The sequence below is a fragment of the Pelophylax lessonae genome (assembly GCF_965119305.1).
Source record: "Pelophylax lessonae genome assembly, contig: HAP1_SCAFFOLD_269, whole genome shotgun sequence".
NCBI lineage: Eukaryota > Metazoa > Chordata > Amphibia > Anura > Ranidae > Pelophylax > Pelophylax lessonae.
The window spans coordinates 174,189-191,688 of record NW_028120071.1 but is presented as its reverse complement, the minus strand read 5'-3'; the positions used below and the strand labels follow the sequence as shown (position 1 = coordinate 191,688).

General features: G+C 44.6%; 3 protein-coding genes across 3 annotated transcripts in view; all 3 read right to left on the bottom strand.

Annotated features, from left to right (window-relative positions):
• Positions 1 to 17,500, bottom strand: part of LOC309543617 (uncharacterized protein) — a gene marked incomplete at both ends in the record, with an annotated part of 248,485 nt that overhangs the window by 57,631 nt on the left and 173,354 nt on the right. The window contains 1 exon segment of the mRNA XM_082276074.1: positions 16,250 to 16,468. Within this exon segment, the coding sequence (XP_082132200.1) occupies positions 16,250 to 16,468 (219 nt within the window).
• Positions 6,875 to 7,564, bottom strand: LOC309543619 (ferritin heavy chain, oocyte isoform-like). Its single transcript, XM_082276076.1, has one exon. The coding sequence runs from the start codon at positions 7,523 to 7,525 to the stop codon at positions 6,992 to 6,994; it is 534 nt and encodes a 177-aa protein (XP_082132202.1). The 5' UTR covers positions 7,526 to 7,564; the 3' UTR covers positions 6,875 to 6,991.
• LOC309543613 (uncharacterized protein) lies at positions 13,606 to 15,709 on the bottom strand (the record flags this gene model as incomplete). Its single annotated transcript, XM_082276070.1, has 3 exons — positions 13,606 to 13,622; positions 13,664 to 14,105; positions 15,617 to 15,709. The coding sequence occupies 3 exons, from the start codon at positions 15,707 to 15,709 to the stop codon at positions 13,606 to 13,608; spliced, it is 552 nt and encodes a 183-aa protein (XP_082132196.1).

Here is a 17,500-nt window from a genome sequence, read left to right as displayed (position 1 = left end):
TTGGGAGACTTGCAGGGTCAGGGCAGCCATTGGGGTACAGTCAGAAATGTCTGAACCCAGGGTGTCAGAGAAGTTGGAAGACGTGCAGGGTCAGGGCAACCATTGGGCTACAGTAAGAATTGTCTGAACTTAGGGTGTCAGAGGGGTTGGGAGACTTGCAGGCTCAGGGCAGCCATTGGGGTACAGTAAAAAAATGTCTGAACCCAGGATGTCAGAGGGGTTGGGAGACTTACAGGGTCAGGGCCACCATTTGGGTACAGTAAGAAATGTCCAAACCCAGAGTGTCAGAAAGGTTGGGAGACTTGCAGGGTCAGGGCCACCATTGGAATACAGTAAGAAATGTCTGAACCCAGAGTGTCAGAGAGGTCAGGGGACTTGCAGGGTCAGGGCAACCATTGGGTTACAGTAAGAAATGTCTGAACTCAGGGCGTCAGAGGGGTCGGGAGACTTGCAGGGTCAGGGCAACCATTGGGTTACAGTAAGAAATGTCTGAACCCAGTGTGTCAGAGGGGTTGGAAGATTTTCAGGGTCAGGGCAACCATTGGGGTACAGTATCTTTAAGCGGCCTTCACTGCGGTAGCTTTACATGGGCAATGATGTCACTGTGACAGACCTAGCTGGGACATGGGCTCTTACCCAATGACTATGGGCCCTGGTATTTAAGGGAACGCTGCTCTTTGAAAGGTGTATGCCTGGGGGATCAGTGAAGTGGTCTTGTTTCTGATTCATGTTCATGTTTCCCCAAAACACACAGACTCTGGGAGCTGGAGGTTCCATATATGGGGCCTCTATGCCTCAAACTAGCAATGACCGTAGATGGTAATGTAATCCACTCAAACCACGGGGGTCCCCTGCAATAATGTGTTTATTGTAAGTAGGTCTTTTGTTATAGTCTGTTGCTTACTAGTCTGAGGAGCGGGGAGATCACTGTTTGTATTGGTAATTGTGCTAATTAACACACCTATTGTCTGCTAGCAAACTATTGGGGGTTGTGTTTACACTTGTAATAATGTGTATTGTGTGAGCTCAATGCCAGCAAGTCTGATCCGGAATAAGATCCCTGATTGTCCAGGTTGCTAATTAGCCTAATGTTTTTAGTGTTAGTTATATTTCTGTATACAGTTGTGTTTGCATATGATAATGTGATCAGCCTTACCTGAGTGTGTAGTGTATAAAAAGCCTGTATTCTTGTTCAATAAACAGTTCCAGTTTTGCAGCTAAACAAGTCCCATCTAGTTCTTGGTTGCAATATGTGGATGTAATATCTGATATCTATGTTCAGACTGGAGGAAGCAGTATACTGACGGAAGCACTCAAGTGGAGTGTAGGACGGTTCCGTCACAATCACCACTATCCCCACCCCTTCCTTTATATAGCGGATGACAGCTCAGGACGCCATCAGTCAGCAAGTGTTACCGTCTGAGATCGCTCCTGTGTGGCGGGTGATTGGGGTTATTGGTGGGTCAGTAGGGGGGTTTGGCATGTTTTGGGGTGGTTTTTAACTGCTTTACGACCGTCCGCATTTATACTGGGGCAGGCAGCCGCTCCCGGGCAAACCAACGTAGCGATACAGGAGACTCCTGCCCCCGCTCATCAGCTGGGAAGCAAATGCAGTGGGCAGGCGGCTCCGATTGCAGCCTGACACCCCTGATCGCTCCTCGCTGAGAGAGAATACCTTGTATACAAGGTTTCCAGTTAATACATCCTGGGGTTGTGATATATGTGTAAAATATTTCCTTGTAACATCTCTGTTGTAATATCAGTTTCGTTCAATAGGATAGCAATAGATTATCGATCGATGTTGGTTTGGGCAGCAGATTGGTTTGTGTGTGTGCTGGAATTGGTTTTTGGCAGGAACTCTTCTATTAGTGAAACTGGTGGTTGTTTTAGACGCTGACGTTTGAATTGAGCATTGAGCAGACGGTTTTGTACTGCGTTTCAGTTTTAAGTGGCAGATTGTGTTGCACAGCCTAAAATCAGATGTATATGTATAAATGGTTCCTGCGCTATCCTGGGAATTTTAATCACTCCTTAATGCTGCACCACAATACTGACACTATAAACCAGTCTAAGAATCAATTAAAAAGGGGGTGATGGTTAATTGTAAGTGCAATACTTTATTTTTGGAATAAACGGTTTATAATACTGCACCATGATGGCCCTCTTTATTTAATGAGCCCCTGAGGTGGTGGTAGTAAACAGAGAGCCCGGGATACAAGGAGTCCCAAATAAGGAACCCCAGAGTTTTACCAAGGATCGGGAACATACACAGGACCCCCTAGGAAGGTCCCAGGAGCCATAAGGAACCACGCTAGAGGGAAAGGCACACAAACACAGGCATTTTATTTCTTTATTTGAGGTGAGAATTTAGAGCACATAGAAGTGACACCTGGTGGAGGAAATTAGTCACAGCATTTTATTTGCACGGAAGCACTTTTTTGGATCGTTTATATTTGGATTGAAGACACACTTTTGTTTGATTGGACAATCTTTGATTATTTTAAGTGGACTTTTTTAATCACACAAATTGTCAATATTTTATTATATTTTGAAAGAGATATAATTTGAAGCACCAAGCACTTTAGAGATTGATTTCATCACGTTTTAAATGAAATGCTTTATCATAATTTGTATTGAAGCACATTTATAACTTAATGGGAAAATGAAATTCACCTAATTATTCAATAGAGTAAAAAAGTCCCATCTAACAATTACGACACCAACACTTATATATAATTTTATAATAATTTAATATTGTAATTCATCCTTGAAGCGCACCATCACCCCCTTTTTAACAGCCTAAAATCAGCATTCCATGAGGATAGCTATTGTCTATATTCTGAATACGGCTGATCGTAAATCCTGTTTTTCTTGTTTTTTTGTACCTCTTTGTCGTATACCAAGAAACACGTTTGCTCAAACTCTTTGTTTTGTGCCGACCATGTGCTTGGCGGCCATTTTGTGATGCAACTTGTGTGGCAGCCATTTTTGGGACTCCCACATTACCATTTTGTTAAATGGTGTTAAAGCCCATGTGGCTGAGATGCTATTTTGAGCTTTAACAAAACATTTTTCTCTGTTTTTGTTAAACATTTTTTTCTCTTTTTTGGTTATTTTAAACATTTTCCTCTGTTTTGGTATGTTATTTTTGCACTGTATTTCAGTTTAAAGTGGCGTTTCTTCATTTTAATTGAAATTCAACATCTAGGAAGATTTTTTTTAATTACAAGACCATTGCGGTTGTTTTTCTAGCTAGCTTTGTTCATCTTTTTTTGTTCATATTTAGCATATGCATATCCAACCCATCAGTGTTTTGTTTTTTTATGTCTGTTTTTAGGGGTAACTATTGTGTTTTCTAAGTTTTTTTGTTTAAGCTGTTTTTTGTGCTGTATTTTGTCTCATTTTTGTTGTAACTAAGTTTTTTTCCCAATGATAGACTACATTGTGGATTGTGACTGATCCATTCTTTTATTGGATTCAGTTTTCAGGTTTGTTTTGTGCTGAGTAGCGGTTGTTTCTCACAGAGGTAGTTTTCGGTACTGCAGGTTGGATTTTAGGTAGAGAGGTTATACCTTCCAGTGTGCAATCAGTAACCGGCATCTCAATTTAATTTTTAATGCAACATCAAGGAATAGACTGAAGCCAAGGTTTGTATAGGGAGGACTTTCATTGTGCCTTCGGGGTTGTTTGACTGCACGGGTTAGGTCAAAACGAACATGTGTACTTTGAGCCGTCTACATGAAACGGGTAATTGCGACAAGCTCGTTTCAGCCTTCAACGTGTGAGGAGTAGATACCGAAACCCGCCCCACATTTGGCTGTGTAAAATAATCGGAGCTGGGGAGCGAGTGGGGGTTGATGAGCTGTATAGCTGTATGAAGTCACCGGGTTGAGGTCTTCTAGCTGATCGGCAGAGGGCCGTGTAAAATAGTTGGAGACCGGAAGCAGGCCAACACTGTCAAAGTTGGCACCTGGCAGTGTTGCTCCTAAACCAGGTGCAAAGGAGCGATTTGAATCGTCATGGGCAATGGTTTCGTCCGTGCAAGGGGGGGAAACGCAGGCCCCCTAAATTAGCCAAACAACTTTCGAGGTACATGAAGTCTGAGTTTGGGGCTCGGGCCATGAGACCCCTCAGGAAGTGGCATAACCAAGGGAAACAGTTGGTGCATCCCTTTGTTTTTGATGTCTGGAGATGGGAGGAGTTCATTATAAAATTTAGGACTAGGCTCCAGGCAACAAAGATGCTAAGCGTAGCGCAATGGTGGCTTCAGAGATCTATTATGGTCAATCAGCAAGGCGTGCATGAGGCGGTTTCAGTCCGGAAGAACCGCATTATGTACACTTGGCCTGATGAGATAGCCGAGTCCAGCGATCTGGTGAGAGAAGTGGAGGAAGCTCTTCCTGGGCTAACTTTACCGAGATGAGCCAGATCCGCTGACACTGAACCTGTCACTGTCTCCTGATTCACGGCTTGTTATCGACTCTACTGTCTCTGCACTTTAATCTCCATTTTCTTCAGCTCACAGTGCAGACCTCGATACTTGTAACACCCTCCCACCTCACAGTGTCTCTATCTCTCAACAGCCTGTCATAACAGCTGAGCCCTCTCTTTCTAACTCTGTGGCAAACTAGAAGTTCTTTTAACAGGTCTGCTATGGATGTGGAAAGTAAGGGTACATCAGGAATAATTGTCCGACTTACCTGGCTGGTCCGTGGGGTAAGTGGCAATTTTTTCCGGAGGACCCGGAAATTTTAAAGGTAGGTATGGTCAGAAACGACTATGACTTATCATAGGGCGTTGGTAAACCGGTGTAAGCTCACATCCTAGAGTAATTAAAATAGGCCCTCCCTTGCCTCACTGACACCAATGCAGCCAACACGGTTCTAAGATCTCAAGACCCTAGAGGCAAGGTTCCCCTTCCAGGGGAGACAACTCCCACTGTAGGTCTCACAGGCCAGATAGTGTCTTTACAAAGACTGAACCTCTCTATTGCAGGCTAGGCCAGTTCTGCAAGGAGAAGCTTGTTTTTTTTTAGGTCATTGCATTTCTCTGGGTACCCAACATCCAACCACTAAGAGAATACAGACACTGGAGGACCCCCAAAGACCTCGTAACCTTAAACGATGCACTATTTTTGAACCCTGCGTCTCTTCTTCCTGTTAAGGAGGAAGAGAAGGGGGAGAAGGTCATGCAGAAAAATGGTAATTTTCAAAACTTTATCTCGCTCTCTCTCTTTCTTTTTCTCTTTCTCTCTCTCTCTCATCAATTTCTAACTTTAGTAGGAACAACACAATTGTCTTTCTTTGATGGATTGGCAATCAGCTGAGACCCCCATTCCAGACGCTTACCTTTTTGTAGATGGTTCCAGGTACTACACCCCAGATTGTAAGACCGAGATCAGAGGATCAATTTCTATACAGATTTGAGATACGCTTTTTGGGTTGGCACATTATTGTGGTCCTGTCTGGAAGGCAAGAGGGTTCTTGACTAGTTTGGGGAGGTCGGTGAAATGTGTGGGGTTTATAGAGCTGTTCATTGCCTTCTGTTTGCCACACGAGATAACCATTCTGAAGGTAAAGGCTCATACTACTGAGACCACTATGGAAGCCAATGGAAATGCCTTGGCAGATAGAGCTGCTAAGGAAGGTGCTCTGAGCCCTGGGGCAGAGACCCTGATGCTATCCATCCCCCCTGACGTGCCGCTAGAGGAATTTAGTAAACTGTAGTTCAAAGTGGAAATGCCGGAAAAGAGGAGATGGACAGCCTTAGGGCTACACAGGGTCCAGACGACATCTGGGGTCTTGATGGTAAATGGTGTTTACCCAGATCGGTTTTTCCAATGATGGCCCACTTGGCTCATTACCCTGGGCATCAGACAAAGCTGGTTATGTGTGCATAGGTGGAGGAGCATTGGATTGGCCCTGGCTTTTCTACCGCAGCTGAAAACGGTAATGGTACCGAGAAAGCACTCACCCAAACCGGAATATCCCTTTCAGCGCATCCAGATAGACTATATCACTTTGCCAAAGAACAGACGAGCGTGTCTTGGTCTGTCTGGATATGTTTTCTGGGTGGCCAGAGGCTTGGCCCGTTCACAATGCCATTGCCACTGCCACCACGAAAAAGATCCTGTCTGAGATAGTTTGTTGCAGGGGGGGGAACTGCCGGGAATGATCAAGTCAGATCGCGGATCACACTGCACTGGGCAGATCTTTGCAGAGGTACGTAAGGCGCTTAAGGGATTCAAAGTAGCGGTAAGGTTGAACGGCTGAATAGAAAGGGCCATGGCTCAAATGTTTTTTCATTTCTCTTTACCCCATCAGGAATGCCCCATGGGTTATCACCCTAGAAGGTTTTGTTTGTGAGTCAACCAGAGAATGGATTGTACTTTCCTCAGCAGTTGTAATTTTTACATTCTCAGCTGACGGGGTGGGTGCAGTCCTGGCAAAGGGAGCTCCAAAAGGTCCATCATAGGGTTTGGGAGTCTCTGCCGAACCCTGACACGATAACCGGTGTACATTCTGTCCAACCAGGTGACTGAGTCGTTGTGAGGAAACGTCAAAGGACGGGATTGGAGCGGAGGTATTCTGAGGTATTACCAGGTTCAGCTGACAACGCCGACTCCCTTGAGGCTCTGGATCCATGCCAGCCACTGCAAAAAGCTGCTCAACTCCATCCAAGAATGATGATGAGGAGTATAATTTTTATTTACATATTTAGCAAGTGTGTTTTAGCAAGGGTAATGCATTTTCAGCTGACCAAGACGGCAAACAGGTCTAATGGCTGGGTGTGCTCCAAACCTAGCTATTACACCCCAGCAATGGCAGACATTCGTATCATCATGAAGACAACCGAGAGACACTTGTCCACAGAATTTTTTTTTTTTTTCACCTTGTACAATTTTATTAGTGTCAAAAATATAGCAGAGAAATGGGAATAAAGATTTCACAAATAAAACATAACAGATAGAGGGCAGGAAGCAGGACAAATCTCAGTCATGGGACTCCCCTAGTGTGTGTTTGTCAAAGAGGTATTCAGCCATGCCATTTTGTGGGGCTCCCATCTTGCGCAGGTTGGTCACATGATCACCAATCTCCTTTATGGATTTCACTTGCTCATCCAAGTAATGGGTTTCCAAGAAGTCACAAAGATGAGGGTCATTGCGATCTGTAGCCAATTTGTGCAGATCCAAAAGGGACTGGTTGACATTTTTCTCCAGCTGCAGAGCACATTCAAGAGCCTCCAAACCACTGCCCCACTCATCACGGTCTGGCTTCTTCACATCCTGCAAAAATATCCTCCCTCCACGTTGGTTCTGCATCTTCATAAGTTTCTCTGCATGCTCACGTTCTTCATGGGATTGGTGCAGAAAATATTTTGCAAAGTTCCTCAATGCCACATCGTCATGATCAAAGTAATAAGACATAGACAGGTACACGTAGGATGCGTACAGCTCCAGGTTGACCTGCCGGTTGAGGGCGGCCTCGCAGTCCTGGTGGAAATTCTGGCGAACCTGGGAGTTCATGGTGTCCAATGGCGGGTTCCGTTCAATCACTCTGTCCACAGAATTTAATGACACATTCCTAGAGGGTAACATCAATTTTAGTTTTTATGTTAGCTCTGGCTCCTGTTCTTTTCTGGTCAATACAATTTGGGTATCGGGACAATCAGGTAGTCCACGGCTGGGCTTTAACTTTAGTTTTGGCACCGGAACTAGATTCGTAGGATCTACAACCTGTGGGACAGGTATAGCAGTCATCTCACCAATGAAACTCCGAGTGTTTTTACTGTAGGAGAAAATGGTACTAGATTTTCTTTTAGCTTCCAAGGGGGGTTTCTGTGAATTCATAGGGGAAGACTGCTGTTCCGGTATAGCAAACACCAGTGATAAGGTCCAAGCCCATATGGATATGGTAACTTCATTGCAAGGCAGAGCTATAGCTAGCGAGGGTTGGAATCATTTTATTGCTTTGGGAGGTTTTGAGTATTTTTTTTGTTCTCCATTGGATCTTGGTTGAAGAAAATAGAAGTATATATACTTATGTTGTTCTTGTTTCTACTCCTCCTATATGATCCTGTTGTCTGGTCGACCGAGTCACCAAAGCCCGAGCAGATGACCTCATCCTGCTTGCTGAGACGAGACGCCCCAAGATTCCGCCCCTGCATTCGACGCCAAAGACCCCAGCCCGACCGCTGGTCAACGCATCCCATCATCTCATGCCCTCCCTCTGAAGTCATCTCCCAAAGAACGGAACCCAAGTGTTGTTTCCTTTCGATGGATTGTTTTTACCCGTTATCTTTTTCTTTTTATAAACTTTTTGAAATGGATTGTTTTATTGTGAGAAGAACTGTTCTGTTTATTTAGAAGAAGAAGATTCATCAAGGGACACATGGGAGCATATGACAAAGAGGAGGGGCTGTTGTGGAAATTTTGATAGACATTTCTTTAGTTAAATAGTCATAATGTCTCCTAGTGTCAGTTTTACCGATAATCGCCATTTACAGTGATTGTCGCTTTAACTGTCATTGCAGGAAAGACTTGTTGGTGAAAATCTTCCATTGGATGAGAAGGCACAATACTAGTAGCAGAGAGAGTCCATCGCACAGATCTATGTCTGCAGTTCGGGGCCCTGTGCTGCTGAGATATGTCTGTGATATGGAAATTCTTAGCATTTTACCAAGATAAATAGATAGCTCCTTTTAGTCACATTCGATCGGTGTGACTGAGGGGCTGCTGCTATTATCTTATGCAGATAAAACCTCATTAACTGGAACAAATAGAATGGTCACTATCAAAAATGCTTTATATGTGAATCATGTTTGATGAAGACCCACTAACAAGTAATGGACTCATGTTTTTGGATTGACATGAATGAACAATGAAAAGCCATGTGCCCCTTGTGGCAGTTGAGCCCTTTGTTCGCTTGTGTCCATTCATGGGCATGTACTCCAGTTTCTATTGTGTTTTTTTGAATGTATACTTGTTCTGTGATTGGTGGTTTTGAAGCCACTCCCTGTAACTCCCTTTTGTTAAATAAACCTGATGTGTCCTGGAAGAGGGCAGTTTACTCAGAGGGACCCTCCAGAGAGCATCGGATTGACTACAGCAAGCGTGTCTGTTCATTTCTTTGCTACCAGCGCTTGGTAAACCGTTACACAAAAGAGCGGTACAATTGTACTTTTCAGTACAAGCTATTAATGGAGCTTGGTGCGTAATAATCTTGAGCGCACTGAATCGGGTTTTCATGCTCCAAACCCTATTCATTTCCACGACAGGCCTGTTCTGAGTGGAAGAAAACAACAAGAGAAGGGCGCACCGACCTTGTGCATTACCACGGTGCGCCCTTCTCTTGTTGTTTTCTTGTAGTGCCTTTTGGATACCCTTGGTCCTGAGGGGGGCAGCAAGACCACTTCTTTTGTGTCATAAAACCGCCTAGAAGATTCACCTTCCTGCATACCACTTGAGCGCAGGAGAGATATTGTTGTTTTCTGTTCTGAGAGGAACCTGTCCAGTTAAACCGCTGTATGGTCTGGGCCACTGTGTTGCAGCTCAGTTTCAGGGTCTTGGCAATCTTCTTAAAGCTTAGGCCATCTTTACGTAGAGCAACAATTCTTTTTATCAAATCCTCAGAGAGTTCTTTGCCATGAGGTGCCATGTTGAACTTCCAGTGATCAGTATGAGAGAGTGAGAGCGATAACACCAAATTTACCACACCTGCTCCCCATTCACACCTGAGACCTTGTAACACTAATGAGTCACATGACACTGGGGAGAAAATAGCTAATTGGGCCTAATGTGGACATTTTCCCTTAGGGGTGTACTCACTTTTGTTGCCAGCGGTTTAGACATTAATGGCTGTGTGTTGAGTTAATTTGAGGGGACAGCAAATTTACACTGTTATACAAGCTGTACACTCACTACTTTACATTGTAGCAAAGTGTAATTTCTTCAGTGTTGTCACATGAAAAGATATAATAAAATATTTACAAAAATGTGAGGGGTGTACTTACTTTTGTGAGATACTGTATATTTTATCTTGTACATAGGATCTTCAGGACAGATACCTATAGATACACAACACATTTTGGCCTGATTTTTCCCCCCTGTGTCCGCCCCAGGTTGGGTTAATTTGTTGGGGGATAGAAGGAAGGCCGTGTGCTAGTAAGCCATGTTTGTATTTATTATGATGTACATAAATACAGATTATGTTCTATGTTTATGAAACACTAATATCGAGTCTGTTCATTTTAAGAAAAAACTGTCTGCACATCTTCATAGTCCTGAAGAAGCCTTGTTTGAAACGCGTTGACCAGTGAACAGACGAAGATAGAGGAATATGATCCAAAGCAAACACAGTGACGTGCCTCCATCCCTATTGGTTAATGCAAACAGAGGTCGTGGGACTTTAAATGAGGCAGATCACCAACTAAGATATACAAAAATAGAATCTGAACATAGTCATTTATTATACATACAGTAATTGTTACAAATGTTGACAACAGTAACAAATATGATGCAGACATGTATACAAAAAAAAGCTGAGACAAAAAAATCCATATAGTAAGGAGATTGTTATAATAGTAATAAGATATATTCAGTAATAAAGTACATGGTCGTCACTAAATGTTACATCTAAGTGAAGAGAGGAAATATCTATACCTACACGAACCTTATGATATATACCAACTTATCCTTATATATGTATGATGTACATGAGTGAAATTAGTAGGAGACATTGATCTCCTGTGTGTGAGCTGAGCTCAGTTTGGGGCCAGTTTCCTCATTTTATGGAGATGTGGATTTAGATAAATCAATAAATGTTATTTTAGGATAAATCCATGTAGTTGTTATCTGTCTCATGCTGTGCCCTTAAAGTCCACACATATGACAGTGGTTCCTTGTGAACATCTGTAAGTTCCCATTTCTCTGAACAGATAGGATGTTGGGACTCTCATGAAAAAAAATGACGTGGGGTCCCCCCCCCAGTCTATATCAGGCCCATGCCAAAATGTAAAAAAATAAATGCAGTGGGGTCCCTCCAAAATCCATACCAGATTCTTAACCTGAACATGCAGTTTGGCAAGTCAGGAAAAGGGGGATAAGCGAGCGCCCCCCCTTCCAACCCATACAAGGCCACATGTCCTCACCATGGGGTGGTGGTGGGTGTTTTGTGCCAGCTCTGCCCCCCCCCCACCCCAAGGCACCTTGTCTCCAAGTTGATGGGGACAAGGGCCTCTTCCCCACAACCGTGACCTGTGGTTGTGGGGGTCTGCAGGCAGTGGACCATAGTACCTGAACCTATTCACCAAAAAAGTGTCAAAAAGTAATAAAAATACACACACAATTTTGGAAAAGACCTTTATGAAAAAATAAAATCCAGCCTCCCCGATGTAAATCCGTCATCAATCACAACGCCCTCCGCACCCAAAAAAATAAAATAAAAAAGACGCTCTCACCGTCATGGAGGCCCTTTGCCTACTGCAGGCTCCCCGTTTCACATCTTTTATATAGGTAAGGGACGGGGTCACCTGTCTACATCACCTGGAGACCACGCCCCTTCTGACGTCAGGGACCTAGCATGCACTGGTCCATGAGGTCAGAAGGGGGCAGTGCCACCAGGTGACGTAGACAGGTGACCCCGCCCCTTACCTATGTAAGAATGTAAAATGGAGGAGGAGCCTGCAGTAGTTATTTTATAATAAAGGATTTTTCAAAAATTTTGTGTGTGTTTTTTCTTACTTTTTGAATAGGTACAAGTACTATGGTCTTGATACTCCTTCACATGGGGGGGCAGGATCTGGGGGCCCCTTGGTAAAAGGGGCTTTCAGATTACCACAAGCCCCCTGCCTGCAGACCCTCACAAACACAGGCCATGGTTGTGGGGAAGAGGCCTTTGTCCCAATCAACATGGGGACAAGGTGCTTTGGGGTGGGGTGGGGGGGCAGAGCTTCCCCAAAGCACCCACCCCCCCATGTTGAGCACATGTGGCCTGGTATGGTAAAGGATGGAGGGGGCCTCACTCGTCCCTCCTACTTTCCTGACCTGCCAGGATAAAATGGTCTGGTATGGATTTTAGGGGAGAACCCACGCTGTTTTTTTTTTTTTTTAATATAGACCCGAAGGGCCTGGTATGGACTGAGGGGGGGGGGCAATTTTTTTCTATTGCCGGGCAATTTCTATTCATCTATCAGTGGAGAAGCCCGATGATGAGTCATGGTTGGTACGGATGCGGGCAGCCGACTTCCCGGCTTGCTCCTTAACAACCAGCTATTTCTTCACACAGAATTTGCATCGGTCGATCGTTTTTTTTGACTGATCCGAATTCGAATCAATCCGAAAAGTTGGAATTTGTTGGAAAATAAATAAACAAAACAAGTTTTAACAGATCTCAATGAAATTACAATTTCATTTGGAGATTTGGATACATCCGAATCTAGGAATAAACAAAAATTTGTCGGAATTTGTATTTGCACCGAAACGAATTTCACATGTCTAACACTTAATGGCCACCCGCTAACAGCTGGGCTCCCAGCCAATGCAAATGGCTGCCGATGGCAGGGCCCACTCTCCAGGCATGGATCCTCTACATGTGTGTGCCATAACACCACCCTGCTGATAGCTGGGGACTCAATGACCACTCGGAACATCCTGGAAGACTTCTGTATATGAAAGTAAGCTCCTGACATCCCGCACAGCTGCCCAGCACCAGAGCCCACCAATACTTCCAATAGGTAGGAAAACCTCATACAAAAATAGTCCTATAAGTGAGGACAAAAAAGGAACGCAGCCTTTGGCTTATCCTGAACATTTATGGGGGTGGGGTCTTATGGGGGGAGGAACAAGGGTGGGGCTACCCAAATGTATGCTGCCATGGACATCTGCAAGGAAAGCACATTATGGCCACTAGATGGAACTGACCATTATAGGAAATCCCAATTCACCATGACTGGGGGAATGCGGGTCACATTTCATCAACACATTTATAACAACCAGATCTGTAAGTGTTTGTGAAATCTTCCTGCGCAAAATGTACTCAGCCAATGAAAGGTAAGGACTCCATTTTTATTCTGCTATCAATGGCCAACACGGTACAACACTTCATCCAAATCCTTTGGTGGTCTCTGATCTCCTTATGAAGTGTTTCTTACATGATGAAGATCAGCCATGGAGTATATCGGAGGTGTATATCAGGGTGTGCTTCTTCCCCACATGTCCACCAACATTCATATAGAAGACATTTCCCTCACTCAAGGCACTAATACACCTCCAGGGTTGTGTGGGACCCCTGATGTACAGGAAGACAGAACTTCAGTGAGGAACATTTCCCTCACTCAGGACAGGAATACGGCTTCTCACCAGTGTGCGATCTCTGATGTTTGGAAAGATCAGACTTCTGTGAAAAACATTTCCTGCACTCAGGACAGAAATACGGCTTCTCACCTTTGTGGAATCTCTGATGTGTGGAAAGATTGGACTTATCTGAAAAACATTTCCCGCACTCAGGACAGGAATATGGCTTCTCACCAGTGTGCAATCTCTGATGTATGGAAAGCTTGGACTTCACTGAAAAACATTTCCCACACTCAGGACAGGAATACGGCTTCTCACCAGTGTGCACTCTCTGATGTATGAAAAGATCAGACTTCTGTGAAAAACATTTACCGCACTCAGGACAGAAATACGGTTTCTCACCTTTGTGGAATCTCTGATGTGTGGAAAGATTGGACTTATCTGAAAAACATTTCCCGCACTCAGGACAGGAATACGGCTTCTCACCAGTGTGCAATCTCTGATGTATGGAAAGCTTGGACTTCACTGAAAAACATTTCCCACACTCAGGACAGGAATACGGCTTCTCACCAGTGTGCAATCTCTGATGTATGGAAAGCTTGGACTTCACTGAAAAACATTTCCCACACTCAGGACAGGAATACAGCATCTCACCAGTGTGCAATCTCTGATGTGTGGAAAGAGTGGACTTCTCTGAAAAACATTTCCCGCACTCAGGACAGGAATACAGCTTCTCACCAGTGTGCGATCTCTGATGTTTGGAAAGAGCGGACGTCTGTGCAAAACATTTCCCGCACTCAGGACAGGAATACGGCTTCTCACCAGTGTGCAATCTCTGATGAATGGAAAGAGTGGACTTCTCTGAAAAACATTTCCCGCACTCAGGACAGGAATACGGCTTCTCACCCTTGTGCAATCTCTGATGTGTGGAAAGATTGGACTTCCGTGCAAAACATTTTCCGCACTCAGGACAGGAATACAGCTTCTCACCCTTGTGCAATCTCTGATGTGTGGAAAGATTGGACTTCCGTGCAAAACATTTCCCGCACTCAGGACAGGAATACGGCTTCTCCCCAGTGTGAAATCTCTGATGTGTGGAAAGAGTGGACTTCTCAGAAAAACATTTCCCGCACTCAGGACAGGAATATGGCTTCTCACCAGTGTGAGATCTTTTATGCACATTAAGCTTGTATTTTAAATGGAAACACTTCCCACACTCAGTACAGGAGAACCTCTTATCTGTTAAAAGGACAGCACCATCCCCCACAGTCTGAGGTTCCTCAGGATAAGAGGAATACGATGGTCCATCTACACTGTGTGGTGCTGGATGGACATTTGAGGTAGCCGGGTTTTCTCCTGGACTATACTGTGTGATGTCCTCATCTTCTACTTTACAGTCTGGAGACAAAGTGAGACAATCCTCTGAGGTTTTCCTCATCTCCCGTCCATGTACTAAAATAGAAATACAAAGATTATAAGTAGACATCAGCAGATTGGTTTCCCTAAATCAGGACTCCGCCCACATCAGGCAGCTTTGTCTCTGAGGATCTTACAATTCCCCCCACAAGGTAACTAGTAAATGGGTCCTCTGATCTCCTACCAGTTAATTTCTTTATTTATGGACCTTAGTCAGAGAGTGAGGAAACAATGAAAACTGTCTTTTATAGGAGTGACAGTGATGAGGGGGTTATAGGACGAGTGTCCCCTCCCCTTCTTTCACTTATTGCCATCTTCCCAACACAAGAAGTCCCGCACTTCCTTATTAAGTCCATGATTTAGTCATGAATAACAGCGGGGCTGAGCCCCACCAGAGGTCAGAGAGTGAGGATGGGGGAGAACAACCAAGATGAAGACTGGACTGATCCTGAAGACCACCATCATTGGGTTACTGACTCCTCCCTCATTATCACTTTCTGTTTAGGGTTCCAAAGTTGGAGGATGTTATCACATTATTATCAACATGTAAAAGTCTGTCCTCCAATCAAATCATCAGATATAAAATGTTCAGCTGGTAGGAAATGGGAGTAACAAAAGAGAATCCATATTATGTGTATATATAGCAGTGGGTAGAGGGGAGAGAGCAGAAGTCAGGATTATGTAATGTACAACATAGAGTATATAGTGCAGGGGTCAGGAGTATGTAATGTACAACATAGAGTATATAGTGCAGGGGTCAGGAGAATGTAATGTACAACATAGAGTATATAGTGCAGGGGTCAGGAGTCATAATATTTGGGTTCAATAAGCAGTTGCAGAGGTCCCACACCGCTTCCTCCCATCTCCCGAGACTGCACTCAGTGACTTGGGTGTGAGACTATACTGTACAGACATATCCCACCACCCGGCACAGTCAGCAAATAACAGAGCAAGTAACCGCGGGAGAATTCCTCTGTCAGTGATCTTGGTAGACCCGGACATGGGGCAGAAGATCCAACATTAACATCAACATTTTAACATCAACATTTTACTGCCAGCTGAACCCCAGAATCTCCATAAATCCAGTCTAGAGACATAAATCGTGTCGGCAGCACAGAAAAGGAAGATTATCCCAGAGAAATACAGGAATACAGGACGGGGAACACAGCTCAGGAAAGTGACCAGGGTATTACAGGCTGATATCACCCAGTCCCCGCCCTACACTGGACCAATCAGTGAGCAGTATGGATGGAGGAATGTATTTAGTGTTAATGACCCACCTGTGCTGATCTCTGTAGGAGTGTCCTCCTCTATAAATGTCCCCGTTATTCCATCCTCCTCCATAGACTGCTGATCATCCCTCACATACGTCTCTTCTTCTTCTGCTTTAACCTCAAATTCTATATCGATTGGATCTCCACTCTAAATCAAGAAAATAAAAGAATATCATCTGTAAAATATAAGATTTATTATTGTGACATCACATAAAAATCCACACATTGTCTCCATGAGTCTGTGTTTTATAATCTCTGTCTCACCAACCTTGTAACATGGAGGGATGATGTGACCTTCCTGTGTGGAATCCCGGGAATACAGAGGACGGGGACATCTCTCTGGTGGGTTTCTGTAGCTGGATGACTCCACCATGGTGTCCTGATACAGATCTTTGTATTCTTTTAGAAACTCTGACTCCTCCATCACCCCATCCTCCTCTTTTATCTCTTCTTTAACCTCAACTTTAGAATCTCTCAGGTTTCCACTCTGAATATATAATAAAAATGACATCAATGGTAACAATGCAGATAATGTACAGATCCCAATGATACTATCAGTGATTGTTCCTCATGTACCTGATGAAGGTGAGGGATGGTGTGACCTTCCTGTGTGGAATCCTGGGAATACAGAGGACGGGGACATCTCTCTGGTGGGCTCCCATTACTGGATCCATCTGTAGGAAACACACACACTGACTGAATACATTGTTTCTATGTGTTTATCAGATGATGGGGGATCTAGGTGGACCCTCCGTACTGCTCTCTCCTTTACAATAAAGTCTCCTCTTACCCGGTGATGTGAGGGGCGGCTGATTCTCCATCATGATGTCCTTCCCAGCACCGCTCACCTCTCCTGTCAGCAACTTGATGATCTCTGGTGACTTCTAGAATCTTCTTTTTATTTCTCTATTCTATCAGGGAGGGAGGTGGGGGCAATGTGATGGTCATATGATCTCCAGACTTCACAGGAGGAAAACTCTAGATTTGAACACAAATAGTAAAATCAAATGACATTCCCAGAATCCTCCACTGCTGCCACTGAATCCATCCCCCCCACCACTGCTACCACACATCCCATTTCATCCCCCCAACCACCACACTTGCCACTGATCCCATGCCTTCCTCACCACTGCCCCTCATCCCAGCCCCCCTCACCGCTGCCACTCATCCCATCCCCCCACTGCTGCCACTCATCCGACCCCCCACCACCACCACTGCCACTGATCCCAAACCACCCCCCCCCCAACCACCATCACTTATCTCATTCCATACCACCACCCCTGCCACTCATTCCATTCTGTCCTCTACCGCTACTACTCATCCCATCCCCTCCACCATTGCTTCCTCTTATCCCATCCCACCACCAATGCCACTTATCCCATTCCATCTCCCACTCCAACACAGTTGCCAATCATCCCATCCCCCACCACCACAGCTGCCACTGTTTCCATCCCCACCCAACCACCACTGCTGCCACTGATCCCATCCCCCACCACCACCGCTGCCACTAATCCCAGGG